We start from the raw sequence: 27,655 nt of genomic DNA, 5'->3' as shown, positions 1-27,655 counted from the left end.
GAGCTGCATAATTTTCTTATCCCATAACTTATTCCCCATGAGTGTTTCACTTCCAGTTATAAATACAGCCTTGATAGCTTTTTAGTTGAGATTAATTCCTAGCATGCTATTCTTCTGCTTAATATAATAACATCTGGTTTGCAAAGAGGAAAACAGCAGAGCTAGAAAAAAATTCCTATGAAGAGGTTTCTGATTCCTCTTTCAGAGAATTGTTAATCTCAGGGCATGCATGATCTTGGAATTAAGGAAAGGCAGAACATGCAAGAGTGTAAATTGGACCAGGATCATCATTATACTAGTCCAAGAGAAAGCTTTCAGGCAAGCTTTAAAACTACAGAAGATACTTAATGTCTGTTGCCTTTCCTAATGAGGGAGGGAGCAAAACAAGCTAGATATGGAAAAAAGTGAGATTATCTGAGATTTTGTTTATGCTTCATAATAATAATATAGTAATGATAAATTGCTAATTTATAGATAGGCGTATTTATAATGACAAAAACAAACTCCAGTAAATAGCCAAATAAAGGATTACTGTTGCTGTAGTTCTACAGAAACTATATTTTAATAATTTCTAAAAAATGGAATGTGTGAGCCTGAAAATAAGGACAGGAGGCTACAGATTTTAAGTTTATTTCTTAGTATCTATGTAGTTAATTAAAGAACATCAGCATACCACTGGGATGTTACACTGGATTGTTCCACAATTGTTACACAATTAACTAATTTGCACTTTAAAAATAACAGCTTAGTTTTAGACATTTTACTATCTCGAACTGTATGTTTAAGTAGCTGACTGATCTTACAGTAAGTGAGATTTAAAAAGAAATGAGCTGCATTACCTCAGTAGCCTAGTATACAAATTCCACAATATTTATATAGTTAGTGTCTTTTTACAAAGTTACTTCAAGAACATACAAACAAATGCTCTGAAATTCTCTTTTCCATACACTAAAGAGCTTCTGTACACTTCACAGATGTTACTCATGTCATCTTAAATTCCTGATTTTCTGGACTGGAGAATTAAAGATGAATGAATCTTCTTCTGTGTCAGTTCTGCTCTCAGTGCTTGTAAATCAGATGCTGCCTGCTTTCTCATCTGCAAAAGAACCCATCATTTAAGGAATGGCAATTTAAGGAAGCTTTTTTTGGAGCTGACATGCATATAGGTTTATATAACTAAGACTGAATTTTATACAGGATGGCTGAATCTTTCATCTCTGAAATTTTATGTGTTCTAGCACTACTTTGTTCTGTAATTTGCCTTGATGTTTTTGAAACAACTGCAAAAATAATTGTTCTTTCCACTCCTTGATAGACAATGGAGGAGTCATGAAGTCATAGTAATTACAACCACCCTGGAGTACCTGGTAAATAGGAGCATGGGCAATCTCTGTGATGTAGAACACTCCCATTTCAAGCTTTCAGAGCTGGAAAGCTGTCCAGTGTGAAGGCCTATAATACCTCTTCCTTCCAAAAAGATTCATAGGCAACAGTGACATGGAATAAAGCAGATGAAGAGGTCTGCAATCTGCTTAGACAGCTTTTTGTTGTTGTTGTTGTTGCTGTTGTCGTTGTTGTTGTTGTTGTTTTTTGACTTTTTTTTCCTTTATACCATTTTTTTTCCTTTAGCTATGGTCTATTTATTACTGCTCAGTGCCTCACCACACCAGGTGTATTTCTTCAATTACCTTTTGAATGTAATTAGAATTGTATTAATAAGATTGTGAACCTCAGCTTACATAGTACATTGAGTATCTAAGTTGTTTGGATGCCATACATTCCAAATAATTTGATAACCTGTGTTCTGGAGTAATTTAGCTCAAATTCTAAAGTCACAACACCTAACACCTTAAAACTAACAGCATAAAACAAGAACTGTTTAGCAAATATTTACATCATCTAATAATTGAGAAGTTCTAATTTTTTTCCATACATTGCCACATTTTGACTGTTCTAATTAAAAGGCACAGTACCTTAATTTCTATTAGGAGTCTCATTTTTGTATCCTCCAGCTTCCTCCTCAGTTGGTGGAGTTCGTGCTGCACTGTAGCAATCCGGATGATTGTGTAATTCTGTGTGAAACAACAACAAACCTCAAGGTGCAGCATTAGTGAATCTGTTCCCTCGCTGGGTGTTCCTTCACCACTCAGAAACAATCCTCAAACCACCTCTTTCCAACTTCCCTGCCTTCCCAGCTGGCTGAAGCCTGCCTGGCTGCACGTCGCTCACGAGGGCTGGGGAGCGCCCTTTGCTCAGCCTCACAGCTCTGCAAAGCCTGGCTCCCTTCTCGGGGGCTGCCCGCTAAGAACTGCTGCAGGGTTGGTGCCTGTGCCTGTCCTTCCTGTCAGGCCTCTCAGTGCCTAGCCAGGGAGACCAAAACAACCCCACCCCTGATATGCCCCTCAAAAGAATGTGTCTGAACATAGCCAGTAATGCAATGTCAACCCGATTAATATTTTTATTTTAAAATAGTAGATATTTCAAGATAGCTCAAATAATACATGTTTGTATATAATATACACTCTTAGATTGTACATGCACACGCTTTTCAGATGCAAGAAAGGGACATTTATTTTTCCTAGGCTAGCTTCAGTTTTGTCAACAGCCTTGCTTCCATTAATGCATTTAGAAAATTAGCAGACACAACTGTTGGAAAGGGTGTTTCCTCCTTTTCTTTTATAATTTCTCTTTTGTTCCCTCTGAACTTCCTATGAAACTCACAGTTGCACAACAGTTGAAGTGCAACCACTTCAAAAGCTACAGATATGTTTTGTGTGCTCCAAACATTCATTGCCTCCTTGTATGAAATCTTGGATAATAGAAACAAAGTAGAACTGAACAATCCATTAACTACACTGAACAGAAGGGGATTTTGTTACAAAAAGGTACCAACAGAAAGCAGAAAGAAACAAATGCTCAGATTCAAGCACTTCTGCAGTCTTTTTGAGACAAATGGCCTGAAGGAACTCTGTCCCTCAGATCATTGAGCTAAAGCTAGTTTGCAAGTCGTTGGGTGGTGATAAATCTGTTTCTTTAATTTATATTTTAATCAAAAAACCCTCAGACTGTGAAAAAAGAGATAATAAATAATACAAGGAAATACCTTGGAGGTTGTTGTTTTCTTTGGTCGTTTTTGGCTATCTCTGGCTTCCAGTTGCAAGAGCAATTTCTGGTGGTAAAGCTCTAAATCTTGTTGCAGTTTGTTTAAAGTGTCCTCCAGTGAAACTGTAGCTCTCTTGGTTTCAAAGTACTTCTTCTTCCATGCCTCACGCACTGCACAGGAGAACAGTAACAGTGTTTGGTCTTGCTCACCTTATCAGAAGGTCTGCTGAAGACAGTCATGACCACCTCACCTCCCAAGCTTCTCCTGGCCAATGCACACACTGAAACATGGCAGGAAGTTTCTTTAAAATAAACATGTAGTGAAAAAAAATCTTCATTGTAATCTAAAGTTACATTCACTCTAAATGCAACTGAATGTTCACATAAACACCTGCCACAAAAGGGTCTATCTGCCCCCTGAGATAAAACACAGGGTTCAAACCCAAAGTTTACTCAGCCTGGCTGTTCTGCAGCACCTAGGTGCTCCTGTGAAGAGTGGTATCCCCAGCACAGTCTGAATTCCACAGCTCTACTGTACCAGAAAATGCAGCATTGTAGATTTAGGCAAAATTTACGCTCTTCATGGCCAGAGATTTTGAACAGCTTCAATCTGACATCCCAAATTATGGGAAACAGTTAGTAACCTTTACACTTCACTAAGATTGCTCCTGTGTTGTCAATGTGCTACCAAGAGGTGGCACATAAATGCCCCTTATGTGGCAGTCTTATGGCCACTGCACATCTGCTGTGTCTTAAATGAATCCCTTCTTTCAAGGCATAGTTTATGGGAGCTGGACAAGTGAAACTCACCCAAAAGAACTCAGCTGTTGGAGGATGACTCTGTGCCAGGTAACTGAGAGTGCCTGTCAGCATGGCACTCTTAGGAGGATATTAAATACAGACTTGGATGGCTGTTACTGCAGAAAATGCTCTTACAAAGAAACATGCTTGCCCTTACTTACAAAACTCTTCAGGTCTGATAAAAAAAAATAATTCAGAGGTACAGATGCTTCTTACAGAACCTGCAGAAGCTGTTTGAATCCTTGTGAAATAACCTTTATTTTACCTAACTGGATAACATAATTTAAGGCAATGCAGGTGCCATTTAGGGCTTATCTCTAGCTTGAATTGCAGCTCCATGCTACTACAAAGTTACTGCTTCACACACCCAAGTTTGGGGTTTTTAAATACAAATTCCCCAGGCTGCAGGGTGCAGTGCAGCCGTGTCCTTAGAGAATAACTGAAAGAATGGGCTTCTCTCCTTTCAACAAGCTACAAGTTATATTTGAGACTAGTAATGACTTAGTGACATTTAAGCACAAAGAGAAAGCTCTCAAAACATCAAAATTATTAAATCTCATTTCTGTATAACTGGGATGTTACTTAGGGAAGATAGTTTTAAGTATGAACTTGAAAATAATTTTCTTAGGAAAATTTGTGTGAAATTTCAATGAGATTTGACCTTGTCAAAAACCAAAGTTTGTCAAGGTTGTCACAACAGGCTCGGAACTTCCATGTCATAAGCTGAATACCATTGGACAGGAGGAACAAAAATTATTATGCTGCAATTGACCTGAAGCCCTATCAACACAGGACGAGCCTCTGTAAGCACCTTGTAAGCTAAAGGCAGAATTAGGAAATGCCAGGCTGCCCTGGGTCTGAGAGAGAAGCAGCCTGCAGTAGCTCTCTGAGCACTGCACATACATGAAACACAATTTGAATAGTTTAGGAAAGCCAGAACAACCTTAACTCTATAAGACATGCCACAAAAAAAAAAAAAAAAAAAAAAAAAAAAAAAAGTGGAAGGAACATCATTGACATCATTGCAACCTTGAATTTTTGTAGCATGCTATTACACAAAATGAATCTTCTTGGAGCTATTGGTTAGCAGACTGCTCTCTCTATAATTAAGCTCACTGACAAGGAGACAAATATTTTCAAATTGGTTTCAGAGTAATTTCTCAATCAGTCCAAATTCCAGAATAAATTTAAAGTGTACCACGGTATCTCCTCAGCTTATTTTGTTCCAGTAGCCCTTTAGCGTTTTTTCTCAGTTCTTCTCTAATTTTTTCCATGTGCCTTCTGTCTTCCTTCATTTGTTGCAATTGTTCTGCCATCTTGTTTTCTAAAGATATTACAATTATATTTAGCAAGCATTTGAATACTATAAGTACAAAGGATCAGTCAAGACTTTTGTAATGCACTCATCACAAATTATGCCAAAAGCCCTGTCAGAGCAGTAGAAACAATTTCATTTTAATCAGATTTCATTTTAATCTACCTTTCAGAATGGCTGGCACTTTAGAAAAAGGGGGAAATCCAGTATACCTCCAGGCATTCACACACACATGCAAACAAACATCTTTCTATATGTTTAGACAATGTATCACTAAAACTATTAAATCAAGAAATATATTCATACATTGCAAATGCTTGCCAGTGAAGCCAAAAAAGCCTCCAAAAGACTATTTCCTTCTTAAAATACATTGCAATAGAAACTGTAGAGAAATCTTGCCTGAAACTCCAGCTTGCAGGACAATATCTCAGACTTCCACTAGTCTGCAACAATGGGTCTAACACTCATGTTCTCACTATCCTCCCCCTTAGCAACACCACTTGTGATTTTCTTTGCTACACTCTTACTTGAGCCTGCAGTGTTTCATCTCATCTCTCTCCTTTTCTCCTTCCATCCACTTGACAAGTTGGGTTTTCTAGTCCTGGGAACCTGCCAAGCTCTAGGACAGCCCATGCAATCATAAATACCTGGAATTGTCTATTCACAAATTAAAATTTGTAACAATACTGTGAATTAACCCATGTATAGTGCAGGTATTTATGTCTTCATTGAGTCTTCAGTCTTGATTAAAAGTTCACTTCCTTACAATTTCTTGGAACCATGTACTCACTTGCTGCCTGAATTACAGGAACTTGTAATTCAGGATTTACAGTAAATGCCAAAAAAGGTGGACTAGGAGCTGAAATACACTCTTTTGGACAAGTAAGATGATTTTGCTTGTTTTCATTTGCCTATAGAGTCAAAAGACACAACTATAAGTACATAACCATAATCCTGAATAGTTACATTAGACACATGCCCTGAAAGTGGCCTGAGTGAATGAGAGGGCTGAATTTGACTTCTGCAAGTAGGATTTTTTATATTCTATTACCAGTACCCATGACCACTAAATTACAAACAGCTGGATCTCTGCAAACAAAATGAGAGCACTGAACCCTTCCATCACAGAGAACACACTGACAAAACTACAGACTCTTGCTAATGGCTCTTGTCCATGCCCATAACCCCCAAGTTACTGACAGTCCCATGCAAGACCAGGAGCTAAGGGCCTTAAAATGGCCGCCTGGTTTGCTAATTATGAAATCAAAAACTGCCCATTTCTAAACTAAAATTTGTAATTATAGATTTTAATTGTTTAGAAATATAGTTGATATTCATTAGAAAAATCTAAGCTAAGTAGCAAAGCATGAATAAATTTTTTTCAATTATTCTCAGATCTTTTGTATTTATAATGAGTCACCAGTTTTACAAAATTAGACTGTTTCTAGGTGGAGGACTATATTTATTGCTCAAGATTACTAGGAATGTTACCTTGAAAAACATACCTGATTATCCAGTTTTTCACCAAGACCAACTCTAGTCTTCTTAGTTCTGTTTTGCTGCAAGCTAAGATAAAATCAAAAAAACAAGTGAAAATTCATTGACCAAAATGTTTTCCCCCTCCTTTTCTTTCATTTATTTGAAGTCTATAAAGTAAGTTTGTATCAGTGAATTAATATTATCCATTATTTTAGGAGATGTATTATTTGCTAACCTTTGTTTTTTGTGGACATAATCTGTAGTTTGGTCTTCCCTTATTTTAAGAATTTCAGCATCCTGTGTTCTGTCTCTTCTTAATTTGGTATCTTTTTGGTGCTCATTATTTTCCATGTTTGCTAGTTCTGTGACAGGATAGTGATGACAAAAATACATAGATTACACTTGCAAAAATCAGGCTGTTTTGACTGTCAACGACTGGGCTTTCTAACCTGTACTGGAAAGTCAGTGAATCAACACAGCAAGTGATGTTATCTCTAGGATTTGGAAATGCTCCATGAATAACAGAAGAAAGAAATCAAGGGGAAAAAAAAGGTATTTTTGTTATTAGAATTTATATCTGGCTAATTCTGGTGATTAGACAAATGTATCAACTATAGTAAAGTATTTCTCTGTATCAGCACACAGTGCTAATGAAGGACTCAAAAGTAAAAACACATCTCTTTGGAAGATATCATTATTTTTAAAAAATGGAATATTGCTCTCATAGTGCTATTCCAACTTACACTTTAATTACAGATTTCTTAAAACTTAGCTCTACTTTGCTTTAGCAAAAAGACAATAACAAACATGTGTACCCTTTTGATATTTAATGTGATTTTGGGGTCTTTGGTTACTCTGGCCTTGTTGATCACTGTGGTTTACATGAGTTGGAGCAGTTCCCTGGGCTTTGTCATTCCACTTAGAAGCATTGCAGTCTTCTTGATCTTGGCTGAGATGATTCTGCTCAGAGGTGTGTAATACCAGGTCACACTTTCCAGATTCCTGGTCTGCAGGATTTGAATGACTTGGTGTGAAGAGAGATCCATCAGATCCACTTTGATCTGCATAATAATTGATAATATGAAAGAGATATTATTTTACTGTAAATGTTAACCATATTATTTATTTTTCTTCTCATTCACCACCCTCCTTCACTACACTGGTTAAGCTTACCTTTTTCTTCAAACTGTTTTTCTGGAATCCTGTTGTTATTGTCTTGCTTGTTGTTTGTGTGTGAAATTGGAACAGGCTCTTTCTCACCCCATTCCACAGGACTGGGCACTTCCAGATTTTCTACCTGATGCCTGCTTTGTATACTTTCTAAAAATGGTTTGCCTTTTTCAGGTTTCTGTTGGGAAAGGCTGGATAATCTTGATCCATGACCAAACCTATTATTAGCTTCTTCACTAACGTGATGTTTTTGTTGAGGTGATGATAGCAATGGATAAACATCTTCAAAATATTCCACTCCCAGTAATAAATATAATTCAGGATAAAGTGCCTGAAATTGCAGATTATATCCATCAGACACAAAGAAATGTGCAATGTAAAGTTTCTGAAAATGGTACCTTACAAACCATTCAGTACTTACATAAGGAGGAGCAAATGACTTGAGTTCCAGTTCTGTTTCCTGCTTTGCTTTCACCTCGGAAGATAAAGTATGGCAGTGTAACAAATACAGCACTTTTTTCATCAATAGTGTTGCATGTGACATATGCATTCTATTGTCATTTTTACATACTGCATTCTTTTATAACCATCACTATAATCTGTAGTGGCTTTATGGGGTAAAAGTATCTCAGAGTACATTTGTATTTTCTGACAGAGTTCTGAAACTTTGTCTATTTTTCAAAATCTTAATCAGACCCACAAGATTGCATGCAAGTACTGAATGGTTTTTTTTCCTTTGCACTTTCTCTTATGGTTCAAAGGACCTGATTCAACAGTCCCAGGAAAAGAAAATTTGCAACTTTCTTTATCAAAAGTTGCTTCAAGCTGAATCTGGACAGAAATGCTGAGTCTCGCATAATTTTCTCTAGTTCCTTAATACAGTATTGCAAAATATTGTATATGAATGTATATAGAAAAAAAGTCAAATATTATCCTACGTCCTCTTGTATTTATCATTTTCCTTCATATTCTTTTTGTGACATACAGTTTCACATTTAAACAGTTGTCCTGAAAACAAAGTCTAAAATAGTCAATAAATATTTGAAAGATCTGCTCCAATGTAAGGAAAAGAAATCTGAACTTACATTCAAATAATTATATTGAATTAAACACAAAGGTTATATATAAAAAAGGAAGAGCAAATGAACATGATTTTAGTTTATGCTTATCTTTTCATTCAAGAGACCCCTGCTTGCAAGTAGGGCACAGCTCTTAGTTTTGCTTACATTGTTAGAGTTGTGAAACAGAAGACTAAGGGGAGAGAACACTCAACAAATATTTGATCATGGAGATGTAATTCAATGAGGTTACCATGACCCTAAACAACAAATAAAGCAGCTGGTTTATTGCTTTACACTTTGCTATAATAGCAAAGTTAAACATCAAGCAACAGTAAATACCTCAAAGAAAAACTGTATCTTTCATTTGTCTCTATAAATCCTCATGTATGTTACCAGTACCTTTAATTCTCTATTAACATAAAGCATTTTATTCATTTGCTGACATTATAAAGGCTGGAAAATTTCTCCATTTATCTCTGAACTATGTGAGGATGAAAATGAATCATCTTACTTATTGTCATCCAGTTAAGAAGACCTCAGTTCGCTGAAAACATATGAATACTTTTCAATTCAGATTGTATCACAGTCTTTTAAGTTTCTTTTCATGTATTTCCACCTAGTTTTTGCATATCACTTAGTATTTATTCTAGTCTCTGTGAGAGTGATTTTAGTGATAATTCAACTAGGCACCGAATTTCCTGCTTGTAGTTAGTTTCCAAATTAATGAGAAAGAGGTGAAATGAGACATGGAGAAAGTATTCTATATTTACATAAATGACTTACATCTTTGTGTGTTACATGAACAAACTTTCACTTGGACTAACTTTGAAGTTTATTTAATCTTTAGCTATACTTTGTAAGATATATATGTAGAATTGATGGAGGAACAGTTATGATTCACACATGTAGGGGTTTTATTACTGACATCTCAGGCTGTATTATTGGACTAAACAGTGGAACATCCAGAGAAGTTTTCATTCAGAGAATGATATCTTAAATGCTTTTGGGCAGGTCACAGCAGGAGCCATTAGAGGAACTCTGACTGAGCTTCCATTGCACTTTGTCAACTGAATTATTCCCAAACTTGTTCAGGTAGTAATGGCCTTATGGGTTTGGGGCTTTTTAAATGCAAACAGATTTATTATATTTAATGCACAGACTTACCAAAACCATTATATTTTCACGGGATGGTGACTAATTACACCTGTTGCTTTAAAGGGTACTTGTAATACAACTGTCCAGCTTGGCCTTTGCACTTGGGGAAGCAGATATGCTCTGACAACAGCTTAGGCTGCAGCATGTTTAAAAGAAATGCTAACAGTGCCCCTAAAGTTATCTCTACTTTATGTGATATTATCTCATCTGCAGGAATGAAATCTCTGCTTTACATTATAAAACAGAAGAGCACTGGAGAAAAAAAAAATTAACTTACCACTGCTAGTTTTTTCCCAATGCATTTTAAAAATCTGAATTTATCTGCAACTGTCACTCCACCCAGGTACTCTCCAAGCCTCTCCCGCAGCACTCTTAATGTGATGTGAGGAGACACCCTAGAATGTTGTCACTCATTAATACATCTGTAAGATCAAATAATGATGGCTAATTAGTAGGAGGGGGAAGATGAAGGTCTGTACGTGCTGGCTTGCACAGACAGAATGACCCAAACTGGGAACTGTGTCCTAGAACTGAACTCAGTTACAGACAGGCCAGAGGGTCTGGTGTGGCACTCAGAGCACTGCACTGAAAGGGCTGTCCTAACATTAACCAGCAAGACTCACATTGTTCCAGCCTCACACAAAGGGAGAATATGGAAGCAGACAAAATATGAAATTTACTTCTTCAGAATGCTGTTGGATGAATAACAACACCACTGGAAGCTACAGTCGTGCACTTCCATATAAGTGACACAGTTTCATGGGGCTGGACCAGGACTGTTGAACATTCCCTTCAAGCACCCAGGGCCAGAGGAGCCCTCAGCACAGTCCACTTTAAGCAGCAGGCACATTCTTTGCTTTTGTCTTTTCCAGCACAAATTTACAGTTGGGTGTGTGCATGTGTGCATGTAAATATATTTTAAATAAAAACCAAACACTGCCCTGTGAACATTTCCACCATGATTTGAGGATGAGAATGTTGACACAAATATGAATTGCATCATTTAATGTACTACTTGAAAGTATGCAAATATTTAGGTAATGAGCTCAGTAGAAAAATCACTACAGAATAAGAAGCATCTCTGCACAATAAATCCAAATGTGCCAGAGGCATACCAAAGCACTGCAGCACAGCACAAGCAATTCTAATTGTTCTAAGCTGCCATATAAGAAACCAGGGAACAAATGCAGGCCTGAGACTGTTAATTACCCACTCTGATTAAGTGGCAGGATGATTTTGGCCCAGGCAGCTCTCACTCCTCAAGCAATGCACAGACACAGCTTGGGGGATAGCACATGCCATTCTCAGCAAACAGTACAGACAAGAACCTGCCAGGTCCTCCATTTGAACAGGTCTTCAACATTACCCTGTCAAGGTTTGTTTGCACTTGCAAGCAGCCCTTTAGGCCTTCAGTTCACAGCTCAAGCATGTAGTAAAAACACTGCCATTGTATTATTTCAAATACCCTGGACTTAGAGGACCCTCCTCAAGATCATAAAAAGTCTGCAGAGTGGACACATTTACAATGTATAATGGGGGAAAGTATCTAGATATCCAGATCCTGAGATACAGGGCAGAAATTTATCTCAATATTGTTTGCCAGTGCAGCTGCTAGGAAAATGCAATAATATTAGCCTGTCACTTGCTGCCACTGGCTGGCAGAAAACAGTCACATACAAGTCACTTGCTTCAGGGTGTCCCTTTAAAAGCAATGCAAACTAGAGTTCATTGCAGCCATCTCATCTAGAAAAAGTAAAATTTGGCTTCTATGGTGAGGAATGAGGAATGGAAAAAAAAGCTCACAGAGGCTAAGAAATCAAGTTCATGGGAACAAGAACTCAGGGCCAAAGAAAATTACACCCTTAATATTTTCCTCTAATTTCACAGCTAATGGAAGTGGCCTGTACTTTGACCTAGGAATCCTTTGGGAAGCTGACTCAGACAGCACTGGGATTGTCAAGCTGACTGAACAACAGAGCTACCAACAGCATCCAAGCCACAGGAGTACCAGCCATTCCTTCTCCTGGATTATAATAAAAGAAGTTTTTAAAAATATTTTTTGTTTTTAAAGACAATGATTCACTGGCCAGGTACTAGTTATGTTAATGTTAATGTACTGCAGCATTGCATAGTACCCATAGAAGAATTAATTAGCAATTATCTAAGAGTCATTAGCAAGCAACAATATCCAGGTAGATACAAACCCACTGAAATCAGTGAGGATCCTAATTTAATTTGATGCCTCAGTGAAATAAATTTTCACTAGAAAATATAGGGCAGTGGCAGATGTCCATGACATGAAATGAAGTTATACTTCAGACATGTATTCTGCACCTCTGCTGCAGACTAGAACAGCAAACAAAATGGGTTTATGCTCTTATTTTCTCTGGTTTTGAGCAGCCTTTCAACAGAAGCAGCTGTGAGAATGAATACATTCTGCCCTACATGCTCCTACCTGATTGCTGTCAGTCTTTTCAGCTACACTGTATATTGTCTCAAGTGGAAAATACAAGACTCAATTTAAACTAATTAAAACCTCTATTCCCTGCAGTTTTAGCTGAATTGACAGGTTTTGCACAGATGTAGACAAGGTGTATGTAAAAGCTCAGTTTCAACACACATCTTTACATTATTTGATCTTTCTACAACTTCTCACCACACTAGATGCTAGATTTTGTGAGCAAAATGGTTTAGATGTACTAAAAAAAAACTTTCAAAGTTTTGACAGATGTAAAGTACAGCTCCTTGTGCCAGGTTTGAGCCTAGGACTGGGAATTGGGGTATTCTTTCACTAAGTCCTTTAAACAGCTACCTGAGAGCACACACAGTGCACAATGTTGTGCACAGCCTTTCACTTTCTTCTTTCAAGAAGAGGAAATGCTGCTGGTTCATGGGCTGTAAGGCTTTCCCTTGAGAAACAAGGCTTCAGCTCTTTCTCTGGACTGAGAGCTCAGATCATCCTAGCCCTGCTCCTGGGAACTGACAGGCTACCCTGTCTTCATCAAGCCACTCTCTTGAGGCTGGCCCATTGCCCAAAAGAATTCCAGCTTTTGATAATCAGACTCAAGGAGACAGAAAGAATGTAAGATATGATTTTACAATATAAATCTTTCTACAGAAATACTAGCACTGCTCTGGAAGTGCTTTTCAATGTCTACACCATGCCTGACACAGTACAAATTAACATAATGCTCGTTATGCTCACCACTTACACTCCAGACATTTCATTAGACAACAAGTTTCTGCTGCAGATGTAACTGTGCTCTCCAGAGCAACAGCTGGACTAAAAGTTGGACTGAAGGACAGTGTGAAGGACCTACCATGTACATGAAACCTAAAACCACACTCACCTTATAAATCCAGCTGAGACAAATTTGCTAGTAAGAGCTACAGGAATTGTATTCAGCTTGAAGTTCCACACTTCTGCTGGGACATAAAAAACATGAAGTTCCAACAGCTAGAAAAAAAAACAGATGTAAATGTATTATCATCCTCTTCCAATACACTTTGTTTTTTTTAGGTGGACTTTCAATTTGTGTAGCAGGAATGGTTCCTTTGGTATTAGCACAGGGACTAGAACAGTGAGGCCCTGTCTCACAGTGATGACTAGATTCTGAGAGAGGACAGCAGAGCAATTTGTGACTGAGTGCCAGCTGAAATAAGTCACATTAGAACAAGCTCCCCAATGGAAGTGAGATAATAGAGAGCCTGTGCTACTGCTGTGTATCACTGTGACAGCAATGGAGAGATCTTACCAAAAGCAGTTGATACTCTGGAGAGTGTCATGACTACAAGAATCCCTCAGCTGAAACCCTACCTTTGTTCATCTCATAAAAAATGCAAAGCCCTGAAAGCTTGATTCAAATAGCACCACAACTTGACTGTGTAATCAAGAAAAAAAATCAGAATATTTCTGGTTTTAATAATATTAGCTACCTTGGAAACACAAAAATATTCCTGCTAATGTCTGCAAAAAGAATAACTAAGCTGGCTCTGAGCAAGGTTCACTTGGGCTGTGTTCAGACCTGTGGCAGTTGTTGCACTGCTAATTTCCAGCTCTTGATATTTCTAGTAAAAATCAGATAGTATTGACTAGGGTGATACACTTCACTTTAACTAAAAGCCATGCAAATAAGCTATATTAAATACTTCTGCAAGTATTGAGTTACTTAATATGAACTAGAAAATAATTCTTTCTACATATACTATTTTAAAAGCACATATATTTTTCCTCTCTGGTACTCTAGAACCTTATTTTAATGTATTCTTATTTTTTGTTTGTGAAATCTAAAAAACCTGTGTGGAGAAGTAGAAACTCACCTGTGAAGTTCGAGGTCTCATTTGATTCAATGACATGTTGGTCCCTCCATGTGACCACAGCAAATGCCAGGTGGGCTTTCTAATTTTCTTTTCGATTGAAGCATTCTTTAACAATGAGTTTCATGATAATCTGTTATGACAGAAGTTACTCCATAAATATCCTTTTTTCATTTACTGATCTTCATTCCACTTATGAAAACGGAAGTTGTGTCTGTGCTGAGGCAGAAAGCTTCCAGCTAACTGCAAACAGAACCAACCACACCTTCTACACAAGTGAGTGTCACCTAAGTAACTGGGGGAATTGCTAAATCCTAGCCCTGTGCCTCTAAGAGATCTGCCCTAGAGCATTTCCTCTTAACATTTTCTCCCCTTTCATGAAAATATTTTGGTAGTATACAACTTTCTATACAATTCCACTGTTTTCCTAAAGGCACAGACCTAAATCCCCACAAAGCAGGATTCTTGCAGGACCTGGATCTGATAAAGTGATAATTATTGTGAACTGCAGCAAATACATTGTGCCAGCCAAATGCAGTGTTCTGAGGAAACGTGACTGTGCTGGGCAACCATGTCAGAAAAATATTTCCATAAACTATAACCATGGTTCTGTCCTAACGTGTTATAAAATCAGGGAATGGTTTGGGTTGGAAGGGACCTTGGAAGGCCAGCTAGTCCAAGCCCTGCAGTGAGCAGAGACACCTCCCACTTGGCCAGGTTGTCCAGACCCCCAAGTCCAATCTGACCTTGAATGTTTCCAGGGGTGGGGCATCTCCCACCTCTCTGGTTAATCTGTTCCAGGCTTTTACCACCTTTAGTGTAAAAAACTTCTTCCTTTCATCTCGAATCAACCCTCTCTTAGTTTAAACTCATTCCCCTGGTCCTATTGCAACAGGCCCTGCTAAAATGCTTGTTTCCATCTTCCTCTTTTTGTTAGGAGTTTCCTTGGTGTTCTCGCTTTGAAGGCTCTTCCAGCCCCTCTGAGGTTACAAACCTCCTCTGGATTTTCACCTGCTGAACTCAGGTGCTGTTCTCCTGCTCTCAACAGGAGATCTCTCCACTCCTCCTGCCTCTACCCCAGCTACTTCTAATTCACCTGCTCTCGAGCACCAGTGACCGGACCTTCCAAGTCTCACTCTGGCGCTGTGAAATTAAGATTTCCTCATGTCAGTGGGAAATACCTGCCTAACAGGGCCTGCAGCAGTGTCTTTACCTGCAAGCTCCCGCAAATGGCTCAGGTGTGACACCCATCAGTGCCCCGGTCATTGCCCGCCACAGGCAGGCACAGCACGGGCTCCTGCCATTGCTCCCGCCGACAGGGAAGATGCTGCACCTGATGTCACCCCGTGCCCCACTTCACTGCCGCTCCCGGGCACTTCCTGCAATGAACTCGGAGTAGAAAACTGATCCTCCAGGCTAAAGTCAACACTCAAACTGCTAGCACGAACTAAGTAAGGAACTTCATTCACTGCACATCAAAATGACCCCCAAACTGGAACCCAGTGGGTATTTCCACCAAGACTCGCCACCTCGGTGCGAGAGCAGCCTCCCCTGGCAGTCCCCACGACGAAAGTGCGAGGGCGGGGTTATTCCCGTGCCCGCGGGCGGGCCCGTCCCGGCACACGGAGCGGCCCCGGCTGCGCAGGCGCCGCGCTCCGGGCAGTTGTGGCCGCGCCGGAAAGTTGAGCTGGGAGTGCCGCGAGTACCGAGCCGAGCCCGCCGCCGACCCCGCCATGTCGGGCTCCTCCAACGTGGCGGCCATGAAGAAGGTGGTGCAGCAGCTGCGCCTGGAGGCCAGTGTGACCCGCGTGAAGGTGAGCGCGGAGCCGCGACGGGAGGGGACGGGACGGCGCGGACGCGCCGCCATTTCACCGCCCCGGGGCCCCGCCCGCCGCGCCGGGGCCGGGGCCGCCGGCTCCCACCTGCCCTGCCCTGCCCCGCCCCGCGGACCCGGCTGGACGGCGGCCACCGGGCTTCTCCCGGGGCTCCGTCGGGGTTCGCCGGCCGAGGCGAGCCCGGATCGGCAGCGTAGTCGCGTCCGCTCCGCCGCCACCCCTGCCCGGGGCACGGCCGCTCGCTCCCCGCCGCCCCTCGGGGCCGCTCCACAGCCGAAGCGCTCCCCGGGGCGAGGTACGCGGCCCGCCCTGCCCGTCCGTGCCCTCGGAGCGAGGAGCGCCCTTCCCTCGGGCTCTGCGGGGAGCCCGCCCGGGCGGGGCGCACAACAGGCTGGGCTGGCCCGGCACGGCAAGATGGAGATGTCGCTGCCAGGCACACCGAGTGCATTGAACTTGTGCCGCGCCGGGGCGAGACCGCGCCTGGCACGGCAGAGAAACCGGGCAAACTGCAGATACCGAGTGTCAGCGGAAGATGCAACTTTTTGAAACTTCGATCGCTTTATTGTATGAGTTCAGAGTTACGGCAAAGAAAAGCAAGACAAAGAATTTTTCACTGATCAGTTTTTAGCAAGGCACAGCATGCCAAAAACCCCTTATAAGGGTGCTCAGAACCCCATTATCTCATCATAAGGATGGCTTTCCAAGGGAGCCTGAAATGCAAGTTCAGTGTTGTAGAACATGTTAAACCATAGACAGTATTTTTGAAATGTTTATGCCAGAACAAGGATCTTCATATATTTAATAAAGTAATCTCCAAGATCTTGCTCATCCGTCACCCTTCATATTTAAAAGTTTACTATGGAAATTAAAACTTCCAAATCAGTTCTCATTCTTACATTGTTCATCTTCTTGTCTTTAAGAAACAAAAAAGCTACAATGAAATTATTACCCAAAATCTACATAAACTGTATTGTAGAATAATTTAGTAATATTCTATGTACTTTTCAACATAAAAACCACATCCTCGGTAAAGCACATTCAGTGAATTCTAATGCCAGCTTTTATTATAACTAGGTTTCTCAAGCTGCAGCTGACTTGAAGCAATTCTGCCTGCAGAATGCCCAACACGATCCCCTACTGACGGGAGTATCATCAAGTACAAATCCATTCAGACCCCAGAAAGTTTGTTCCTTTTTGTAATTATGTGAACTACTTCAGTATCTTTCAGTGGTAAGTTCTTGAATTACAATTCATAAACTCTTTTGTCATTTAAATGAGACAGGCTCTATGAAAGGCACTCAGAAACATCTGACTTGTGCAGCTGGTGTTAGTCTCGATCCCCATTTTTGGTCCTTTCTCCCTTTTTCTGGTCACAGCTCTGTAGTGGACACGTGCTGGCCATTGGTATTATGAGCAGCACTTTGCTGGTGCAGAGCTTCCACCAGTTTGTGTAGCAGAATGGTGGGACCAGCTACTACTGAGCTGCTCTTTGGACCAACAGTAATTGTATGTATCTTCCTCTCTATAAGGGTATTATTTCCCTTTTCTCACTTAAAATTAATGTGGTGAATCCTAGTTGTGGCAGATAAAACAGACTTGGGTTCTTAAACTTCTAATGAACAGTTCCAAAAACAGATTAGTGGTGGTGGTCCCCAAGAAGAGCATGGACCACTGAGGGGGGAGATGCCCTCTCTGCCAAAAGAAAAAAGTATGATCTTTTTAAGAAGTATTTACTCTTAAAAGCCCATATGCCACTCAAGTAAGCTACTACAGGGGTAGCAGTTTAAATAACTAGAAACAGTGGAATACTCATTTGGATTTTCATTCCAGAGCTTTCATAGGCTCATTAGCACTACTGCTATCACCAGGAAGACTACTCACTCATCTGCCATTTTGGTGACTAGATTTTAGGCTAACCTCTTTAGAAAGGTGAGTTTTAGATCCACAATAATTTTGCCAAAATTCAGAGAGTCACAATAACTCGGTTATTTTGACCACATTAAATGCCTGATGATTTTACCGTGTTCTCTTTTACCATGTTCTCTTTTCCTGTTGCCCCTTGACGTGGATCTGTTGGAGATGAGAGCTCAGATGTTATTTCAAAGCACCTGATACACAGTTAACCATAGTTCACAATCCTTACAAATCTCATAGTGAGTCGTAACCTTGAAAAATTCTGGTTGTGTAGCTGACTTCTATCATCCAAAGAACTGTAGTTTGCTAGATTTAAATTGTGCTGTTAGGCAGCTTTATAGAAGGGTGACCGCAGTCAGATTGGATTGATAAAATTGTTCTCCCCACAAGCAGACTGTAGAAAAGTTGCAGATGTGTGTACTAGCAGAATAACCACGTTTAAAGGCTACAATAGTAACAACATAGAAGTTGATTGTAACTATTTAACCAGCAAAACTACATCCCACATTGTTTTGAGCAGTGAATTACAACAGTATAACTGAAATGTGCTTTAGAGTTCTTGTAGCTTTTAAAGTTACTTCTGTTGTGAATTTTTGCCAATTGCTGTTACTTTAAAAAAACCCTCAGATGTTACACTAGTGTAGCTTCAGCTGTAAGCATTAATCCAAGGAAGAAATCAGATCATCTGTAAGCATTATAGACTGAAAATTTAAGTACAGTTTATTTGGCTTTGTGTAATCTGTGACATGTACAATTTCCCACCGAGGTTTGCCAAGGTTAAGAAATTCCTGGATTCCTGGGTGTAGATGTAGGAAGACAGTGTTTCCTCTGTCTCACACCACACCTGCATACACAGGGCTTAATATCTTCTTTCTCTGCTACAGCCTTTGGAATGGAACTAATTTCTGGTTTAGTTACACTACCTCTATGTGAAATTACTTCACTTTGCAGTATCTGTTGCAGGCACTTCCTGAAAAGAGGTGATTCTTTGTGTTTTCTTGATGAGCCAGTAGTGTTTGTGTTTGCACAGTCAGCACCACCTCACTGAGGAGGAAGTGTAATTTGTTAGTTACACAACAAATTCCCTGCTTTTCAAAGGCAAAGTAGAAACCTGGTGTTTTGGTGAGCAGAAAGTGACTGGGAACAGCTCCTTCTTTCACTTAGCAGTTCGGTTTCAAGTAGACACTAAGCTTCAGTTCTTTTGTAAGAGCTTTGATTATCTTATTGTATCTTTGGGCATGACTTCATTTCAAGTTTATTTCTTAAACTACTAAAACAGCTGTAGAAAAAGAGGATATTTTTCCTTAACAGTTGTCCATGGCATAATCTGAAATATGTACTCTTTGATTTGCTGATACCTTTCTAACTAGATCTTGGTTTTGTTTTTCAGATCTTTTAGCATCTTTTCCTACCTGCAGATGTGTGTATGGGCAGAGTGCCTCAAGGAGCGGCCTGGTTAGAAGTCTGTAAAAAAGCTTAGCTTTAACGTGCCAAATCTAACTCTAAAAGTGCTACTGTCGTCAAACTTCTTACCATCTACCTCTCCAGATGAACTGTATGTTAGTTACGGATTTCTGTTTCATACGGGAATCAGTTTTATACGCCAAGCAAAAAATAAAAGCGTCTTGACTTAGTCTGGTCTTGAAATTACTGTAAGAATTAGATTAACTTCTGGGCATGGTGGCACCTCACAGACAGTGCATCACTCTGTAGCAGCTGGAGAGCAGAGAGAGGAGTGTAAATATTCTCTGCTGCTGCAAGTCTGCCTGGGGTTAACAGTCCTTCAGAACAATGAGGCTCCAGCAGTACCATACTTAGAAGCATAACAGAAATAGAACAGAAAAAAAATTGGGACTGTTTATAATTCAGCTATACAGCTGGGCCATATCATAGACATCACATTAGGACAGAGTAAATTAATCTTAATGAGGAATTCTGCCCTAGGAGATAACTTACTCTATGTGCCTTCTTATTCATTAGGTAAATATGAAAAAGCACTTACAGCTGTACATGAAAAGAAAGTAGCTCAAACAAAACTTGACCTTTTAGCTGCCAGTGAATGTGCCAACTTCAGGCAAAACAGTAGTTTATGTGCAGATAATACAAACTTGAGTGTTGCTGTGAGGCTGAAGAAGCATTTTTAAAATTTTAATGGGGAAAACCCTGCTCAGAGACCTCATAGTCACTGAGCAGCATTTTTAAATGATAGCTTTATGAATGTCCTGTAAAGGGGTTTTACAAGTTCTTTCCCATCCTTTAAACTGCTTTGGGTATACAAACCTCTTGTCAATGTGATACTTACAGAAGAGATGCCTGTAGGAGTTATGCATATTGTTTTTGTAACTTCAGCAACATGCCTATTTTATGCAAAATGCTAATGAAATAAAATACCATGGATTTCATGGATTGCATACTGCCTTCTCTGTGTTCTCTGGATAGGAGAACCTTTTTGGAAAAACTACCCGTACTGTCAGGAACAGCATTCTGTAAGTTAGAAATAAGTTTCATATATTTATCTCTTACCTGATTAACTAAAGATGTCTGGGTTAACTGAAAAAATAAAACGGAACTGTAAAACTAGAAATAGTTTATTTTGAAAATTTCTTTAACCAACATGTTTGCTGTCTTTGATGTTGTGAAGCATAGTCTGTTTCTACAGCACAGCAGCACTTCTGGCAAATCCTTAGTGATGGCTAAATGACAAGTTGCTCAAATACAGCCATAGTTTTTCCTGCTAAACTGGAAAAAGTTGCTGTCCTTGTCATGTCGGCTACAAAAAGGAAGAGAGGCACATCCTACTTGATCTGCTGCTGTAGAAAGTTTTAATGTTCAGTATCATTATCATTCATTAGTAGTCTAAGATCATCCATAGTTCAAAGCAGCTGCTGTATTCCTGGTCACCAGCAACTGGCAGATTTCACTTACAAATGGAATTTTCTTCTACTTGTGTCCATTTCTCGACGCTGAAATTTAAAAGAAAAGTTGTTTACCAGCAAGTTCATGCAACAGGATGAAACAAACAAGGATGGCCACTCCACTTGATAGCAGGGCAGACAGTAAAATGTAGCTATTGTACAGTAGAGTTGCAAATAAGTAGTTATGGTATATTAACATTCATTGTCCTTGCTATTTTTATTTTTTATTTAAAATACAGCAGGATGTTTCTGCTTTGCATGACTTTTAAAATACACCTCTAAATAGTTAAGTTAAATACTTTGACACTGAGAACTGCATTTATACCACTTTTCTAGGGTAAGATTTTTAGTTCCATTTCATGTCAGATTTAGTCTCCCCAAGCAGAACTATTATCATTACTAAGACATACCTTATGAATCCACTCATACTCTCCAAATTTGGAATCAAAGGTTCCTTTTTGAAGTGACCTCAGCTTCAATGTAAAACGTGGCCCAAGTTCTTGAATTCCCACTTTCTTTTCACTCTTGAAGATATATCTTGGGGAAGAAAAGAATTAAAATTAGGAATTAAGTTACAAGATTATTCTCTCTCACTTGTAAATGAGTATTGTGGAAAATGTCACCTGTGGAATCTGAAAAAGATGTAGTCTCTCTGGTTGTGAAATGTAGCTACTTGTCTTCCAATGAACTGAGGATCGTGTGGGAAGAGCGCAGCAAACATGCGGCCGATGGAATGGCCGAGGCGCGTTGTGAAATTATTCAGGATCACTTCAGGGACGTGTTCCGTGGGCTCCTTCCCTTTCCGCTGAAATCAGAGTAACAAGAATGCAAAGAACAGACTGAATGCAAAAGGATTTTAATGTATTACCAAAGAGGTGTTTGAAATAGAAGGACAGGGCCAAAACCACGCCCTAATCATTCTTTCAAACACAATCTAAGTTCATAAACACGTAAAGGAGCGGCTGGTAACATAAGGATCTTTGGTTCAACAATATAAATTCAATGAAAAAAACACAAATAATTTTACATTTTCTCCTGCACCATTTTTTACTCTTAGCAGAACCTGTTGTAGTAGACAATGCACTCTACCTATCATAGAAGTATTCCCCCCATACCAACTAGGGATATATGGGACTGAGAGTATATGGGCTTCTTTATTAAAAACTAAGTAGAGATTACTTATTTCAAAGAAGAAAACCCATTTTACTGCAAATTACTTAGGGCTAAGTAAGCAATAGTAAGAAGAGGTGACAGGGCTATAGGAACAAGAAGACCTTGGTTTAATTCAAGACAAATTCAAGACTACATCTAATGAAACCTTTTACACTGCTGATTTCATATACCCTATTGTGTCTATGCTAGACATGTGGTATTTCCTACTGATGTAGGTTATCATCTGCTATTTAATGATATGATTTTAAAAATACTTGTCAGATTATAAAATACTTGGCAGTTAAAGAAATACAGCAAATAAGCTTGAAAATGGAAATATGCTGCTTATGAAGTGGAATACACTAGTCCTTAGTCTCCTGTTAGCTTGCCAAAAAACAAATTTACAAGATCAAGCTGAATCATATCAAAATGCAGTTTTGACAGTTGAAGTAGACTGGATATATTTATAATTAACAAAGAGATAACCCATTTTTCAAATTTTTTTGAGTCTCACCTTTATTTCTTTACGCAAACGCACACTGCTCATTCTAAAATGAGCAGTTGGACCATCAGGCAGGTGACTTAAAACAAGACCATCTGTGCACCAAGTTAAAGGCTGGTAAAATCAAGCATGTAATTTACAGAGGAATATTCAATGCAAAATGCAGTATTACGTTAAGAGGTTTAGATCCATAATCTATTCCCAAGGTTTTGTTGTATGTTCAAACATACATTCCCAAACTAGTTACGCAGCTTTCTGAAGGATGTCCATTACATGCTAACAAGGGTTCTCCTTTATTGCTTTCTCATTTAACAAATTCATAAATTATCTGGCATGTTTTATCTAGCCAGAAAAAAAAAGATGGATCGTCCTGGTCAGAAAAACTTGTTAATTAATCAAACTGTTATATTTACTGAAATAATAACTGCTTAACGATGCATTACAAACAACAAAAAGTGCCAACACTTTCTTTAATCAATCCAAGTTCCATTAGCCATCAGACACTCAAGTTGGCACAGTGATTTTTAGCTCTGTAATTTGCACTGAAGAGAAAGAAAACAGAATAAAGTAGATCTCTGATGTACACGACAGAATTGTTTCCTTTCCCTGATAAATACACAAAAGGATACTTGGTATTTTGCGATCTTCATTAATGACAATTAAATCTGTGAAGTCCCTTGCAATGCACTGTGGAATGATTCTTTTCAAAGCCAGCCCTCTTCGGTAGAAGACGTGTGAGTTGGGTATAACAGTAGCCAGCTGCTCACAGAATCTCACTGTTCTCTGCAAAACAGGGGAGTTAAATTGCAGGGTGCAGGATTCAGCTGTTAGGAGAACAGAAGGTTGGTCATTCCAACTACACTCCTTGAGCAGATATTACTTCCAGTATCTCTTTAAAGATTTGAAGATAAGCTATTAAATTACTTCGTTCAGTTAGTGCAAAAAATTTGCAGTAAAGAATGCAGTACACCAGAGATTTTTTTAAGGACTTTTTTCCTCCTCCTCCATCATAGAAAAGCAGGAAAATGCAAAAAGCATACTCTCCACATTCATAATTTATAAAGGACACTGCTTTATAAAAAGTTCACAGAATCTCAAAATACAATATAACTACTTCTTCATTAACTCATGTCTGGGTTTTCAGACCAACTGTTTGAGGTGTATTTTTTCTTATTTTTAAACCAATTTCTTTTATGGCTTTCAAAAATGTCAGTAATCTCTTCAATCAGGCAATGCTGATCATTTCAATACAAGAACACATGCACAAGTTTGGGGTTTTTTTTATGTAGCAAACAAACAGTGCTGGAGAAACCAATGGATTACATACACATACAAGGTTATTGTTGGCCACTAAATAAAATGACAGAAAAAATCCATGTGAATGCTATTATCTTCAGTTTTAATGTAACAATCACAGGATGAAAACCCTGGTATCTTATAACCATTTGGTTTCCAAGTAAAACATACGTACCCCACGAGGTCGGTCTGATGTTGTAATAAGAATTTTGGGAACAGTCTGTCTATTAAAGTATGGTGCAAATTCATCAGTTGCTTCATCAAAGGCAACCTGGAAGAACAGAAGTTGTGTTAAATCCACCATGTACAAAATACCAGAGGAACAATTGTTCGATGGGATCTAAATTTTAATTCACAAGATCTATTCTGTAATTAATCACCTGAAGGCACATGGTTTTCACATTTTTAAGAATCTAGTGTGATGAACACGGGCAGCTTTTACTACCAATATCAGTATGGCAATTATTAAATACAGATAGTGAAAGAATGACATCACCTCTTAGTAAACCCATCATGTGTAAAAAGTAATTAATCAACAGATTAACAGGAAAGTGGGGATTATTCAGTTTCATCAGTCAGTTTATGTCTCTTGTCAGAAAAACAATGGTTAACTTATTAGCACATGCAGTTACCTCTTCATCATTGGGATCTACAGTGGTTTCATCATACACTCGTTGATTTTCAATAGTCTTTGGTACAGGTTTTGGAGGTGCCTAAAATACATAAAATTGATTAACATAACATATTAATGTCATTATTAAATGTATTGCAAATACCACATTCATACTATGACAATACTGTTTGTATTTCTATAGAGAACTTCAAGTATTATTTATTTGATGCCACTTTTAAAAAAGAAGCTACATAACTTTAATTAAAATATGCACAGCTATTGGGACACCAGAGAGCATCAGATGCAGAGAAGCACCACTGGAACAACGTCACTTTTCAAAACAAAACAAAACAAAACAAAAAAACAGGGGAACTTTCTTTCCATTTGTATTTCTTCTGTAGATGAAAAGGATTCTGCTTTCAACTGCAACACGTTTTAACCTTGATATCTAGAATTTAATGACTAATAGCCCTTAATGTTTACCCTGTTAACTTACACTACTCTAGTGAGACTATTGTAATACAGGAACTCACATCTGACTGTCTTCAATCAGTCCAGGAAGGAAGCAAAACCTTTCCTCACAGTTAGGCTTGGAATCCAGCAGATAATTGGTCTGGGCATGGTTTGGATAGCTCTGATTGTTTTAATCTACCCAGAAATTAAAATTGGAGTACAATTCCTAATAATATCAAAAAAAGTGCCACAGCAATCACATCAGAGACAACTATTCAGGAGTGGTGTTATGTTATGTCTCTGCTAGACAGCAGTGTCTCTGAAGGCTACCACAGCCAGCGAGCACAGAGCGCATACAATCATAGAATGGTTTGGCTGGAAGGGACCTCTAAAGGCCATCTATTCCAGTGCAGTGAGCAGGGACATCTTGGACCAGACCAGGCTGCTCTGGGCCGCTCCAACCTGGCCTTGAGCGTTTCCAGGGATGGGGCATCCACTCTGGGCATCCTGTTGCAGTGTTTTATCACCCTCACGGTATTCACTGCTCCGCTTCCCTGAATTCTGCGGAGAAACCCTTTGGCTCAGGAAGCTGAGGAGACCCAGCTCCGGGCAGAGCTGCAGGACCCTCACCCTGGCGAGCGGGGGGGAAGGAGCGGCCTCGCCGCCACACTGGCTCCTGCGGCCGGAACTCTTACTTTGTCTCCGAGAGCCTCTCGCTCTTTCCTCCTCTTCTTCTTGAGGGCCAACTTCTCCTGCGGGCAGAGGAACAGCGCTCCGTTAGCCAGACTCGCCAGGCCCGGGCCTCCCCCGCCCCGCGGCAGCAGCCCACCCCACCTTCCTCTGCTGCTGCTTCCAGCGAAGGAACATGAAGTGCCGACGCTGCTTGTTCTTGATCTCGGACACGCTGAAGGTGGGCGGGAAGAGCACCCGCTCCGGGGCGGGCGGGCCGGCGCCATCCCCCGGCCCGGGCCCGCTGCCCTCACCCGCCATGGCGCTGCTGCCGCTACGGGGCGGGGCCGGCCCCTCACCCTTGGCCTCTGCCCCGCCGGGCGGTGCCGCGCATGCGCTGCACGGGGTTCGCGCGGCGGGCTCAGGGCGGCTTCGCTCAGGCCAGGGCGGGGCGGAGCGGAGCGCGGGAATGGCGCGCACGCCGTCACTGGGTGTTCCGAGGCGGAGGGGACCCAGGAGCGTCATCATTCCTGCTCTTGGCCCTGCACGGGACCCCAGGAGTCACCCCGTGTGCACATACCATGTGCCAAACGCTTCTTGACCTCTCAGGCTGGTATGGTCACCACTGCCCTGGGGAGCTGTTGCAGTGCCCAAACACTCTCTGGGTGGAGAAACTTCTCCTGACATCCAACCTAAACCTGCCCTGACTCAGCTTCAGGCCGTTCCCTCGGGTCCTGTCAGTGTCACTGAGCAGAGATCAGTGCCTGCTGCTCCTCTTCCCCTCCCGAGGAAGCTGTGACTGCAGTGAGGTCTGCCCTCAGTCTCCTCCAGGCTGAACAGACCCAGTGCCCTCAGCTGCTCCTCACAGCTTCCCCTCGAGGCCCTTCACCACCCTTGTTGCCCTCCTCTGGACACTCTCTAATAGTTCAGTGTCTTCCTTACATCGTGGTGTCCAAACCTGTACACAATACTCGAGGCTGAGTGCAGAGCACAGTCACCTCTCTCAACCCACGACATGTCAGGGCTCATTGCTCAGCAGACAGCGAACCTGGAGATAAAATCAGTGTATTTCATAGGGGTTATTGCTGCAGTGTTTTTTATAAACCAAGTTAGCTGTCAAAGTGGGAAGCTCTGAGCAAACGTGACACATTGATGGGTTTACATTACTGCAGGTAACATCATGGCCCAGCAGTGCCTGTACATGTGCACACTTTCAGACCTTTGCTCAAAGTGACTTAAGTTTTGGGGAGCACCTGTTTATTAGGAACCATAGGCGTTTTGATGATAATGTTCCCAAAATTAGTTTTATTCCATTAAAGTCTGTAAAAACTTGATCTTAAAATGAAACAAGAACTCCTACAGCAAATTAGAGATTCAATTTACATAAAGTCATTTCTATTCCTGAGCTGATTTTCATGCTTAGAGATGTGCAAATGCTTCTGCACAGCAAAGACTACACAGTGGTTTATAGAAATTGAGTACTCAGGGATTTGGGGGGACCTGTTCTAAATTGGAGACATTTTTAATTTTAGACTGCAAAATTCTGAGCCTCAATGGGACTGCTTAGTTCCATTTGTCCCAAGCATTTTTTCAAAGCTTGATGTCTACTAATTTTATATACAAGTACATTTTGTCTTTACTATGTCTTTCTCTCACTAGTAAAGGGAAAAAGAAATCTGTTAACATAAACGTAGGAAGATAATGAAAAAAAACCCTAGAAATAACCAGAATAATAGAGAATGTCCTAAGCCTTGTTCTGTCCTATAAACAAATTTTGTTCTGCAACTCAACTTGCTTCACTGAGATTACTTCTGCTTAACACAGAAAGGAAAGACCAAAGGCCTCATTATGCACAATCCCATATATTTCTGGCCTCGCTCTCATTTTTGTCAAGAGAAAATATTTC

General features: G+C 40.1%; 3 protein-coding genes across 3 annotated transcripts; 1 reads left to right on the top strand and 2 right to left on the bottom strand.

Moving 5' to 3' along the window:
- Positions 1 to 890: 890 nt before the first annotated feature.
- On the bottom strand, positions 891 to 14,439 carry SPATA1 (spermatogenesis associated 1). Its single transcript, XM_066555879.1, has 13 exons — positions 14,404 to 14,439; positions 13,434 to 13,540; positions 10,361 to 10,478; positions 8,289 to 8,342; positions 7,871 to 8,198; positions 7,513 to 7,758; positions 6,933 to 7,059; positions 6,724 to 6,784; positions 6,009 to 6,129; positions 5,102 to 5,227; positions 3,104 to 3,273; positions 1,974 to 2,072; positions 891 to 1,096 (listed from the first exon to the last, which is right to left on the bottom strand). The coding sequence occupies exons 1-13, from the start codon at positions 14,437 to 14,439 to the stop codon at positions 992 to 994; spliced, it is 1,698 nt and encodes a 565-aa protein (XP_066411976.1). The 3' UTR covers positions 891 to 991.
- Positions 14,440 to 16,048: 1,609 nt separating this feature from the next.
- GNG5 (G protein subunit gamma 5) lies at positions 16,049 to 20,551 on the top strand. The gene is made up of 3 exons (XM_066555638.1): positions 16,049 to 16,214; positions 17,310 to 17,465; positions 19,540 to 20,551. The coding sequence occupies exons 1-2, from the start codon at positions 16,134 to 16,136 to the stop codon at positions 17,433 to 17,435; spliced, it is 207 nt and encodes a 68-aa protein (XP_066411735.1). The 5' UTR covers positions 16,049 to 16,133; the 3' UTR covers positions 17,436 to 17,465; positions 19,540 to 20,551.
- A 168-nt stretch (positions 20,552 to 20,719) lies between these two features.
- RPF1 (ribosome production factor 1 homolog) lies at positions 20,720 to 26,092 on the bottom strand. Its single transcript, XM_066555637.1, has 9 exons — positions 25,915 to 26,092; positions 25,776 to 25,832; positions 24,647 to 24,727; positions 24,190 to 24,285; positions 23,348 to 23,501; positions 22,731 to 22,813; positions 21,688 to 21,869; positions 21,475 to 21,601; positions 20,720 to 21,112 (listed from the first exon to the last, which is right to left on the bottom strand). The coding sequence occupies exons 1-9, from the start codon at positions 26,068 to 26,070 to the stop codon at positions 21,071 to 21,073; spliced, it is 978 nt and encodes a 325-aa protein (XP_066411734.1). The 5' UTR covers positions 26,071 to 26,092; the 3' UTR covers positions 20,720 to 21,070.
- Between the last annotated feature and the right edge of the window lie 1,563 nt (positions 26,093 to 27,655).

Source organism: Molothrus aeneus, chromosome 9 (assembly GCF_037042795.1).
Source record: "Molothrus aeneus isolate 106 chromosome 9, BPBGC_Maene_1.0, whole genome shotgun sequence".
NCBI lineage: Eukaryota > Metazoa > Chordata > Aves > Passeriformes > Icteridae > Molothrus > Molothrus aeneus.
This window is presented reverse-complemented; position numbering and strand designations above follow the sequence as displayed.

Bases quoted from the DNA above. Each gene is read 5' to 3' on its own strand.
- SPATA1 (XM_066555879.1), bottom strand. From the start codon at position 14,439: ATGTCATTGAATCAAATGAGACCTCGAACTTCACAG. The intron at 6,130-6,723 runs GTATGTTTTTCA...TTGACTCTATAG, and splicing joins GTGAAAAACTGGATAATCAG to GCAAATGAAAACAAGCAAAA. The intron at 3,274-5,101 runs GTACACTTTAAA...TCTCCTGTGCAG, and splicing joins TAAGCTGAGGAGATACCGTG to TGCGTGAGGCATGGAAGAAG.
- RPF1 (XM_066555637.1), bottom strand. From the start codon at position 26,070: ATGGCGGGTGAGGGCAGCGGGCCCGGGCCGGGGGATGGCGCCGGCCCG. The intron at 25,833-25,914 runs GTGGGGTGGGCT...CTCTGCCCGCAG, and splicing joins GGAAGCAGCAGCAGAGGAAG to GAGAAGTTGGCCCTCAAGAA. The intron at 24,286-24,646 runs GTAACTGCATGT...CTGTTCTTCCAG, and splicing joins TAGATCCCAATGATGAAGAG to GTTGCCTTTGATGAAGCAAC.
- GNG5 (XM_066555638.1), top strand. From the start codon at position 16,134: ATGTCGGGCTCCTCCAACGTGGCGGCCATGAAGAAGGTGGTGCAGCAG. The intron at 16,215-17,309 runs GTGAGCGCGGAG...TATTATAACTAG, and splicing joins CCAGTGTGACCCGCGTGAAG to GTTTCTCAAGCTGCAGCTGA.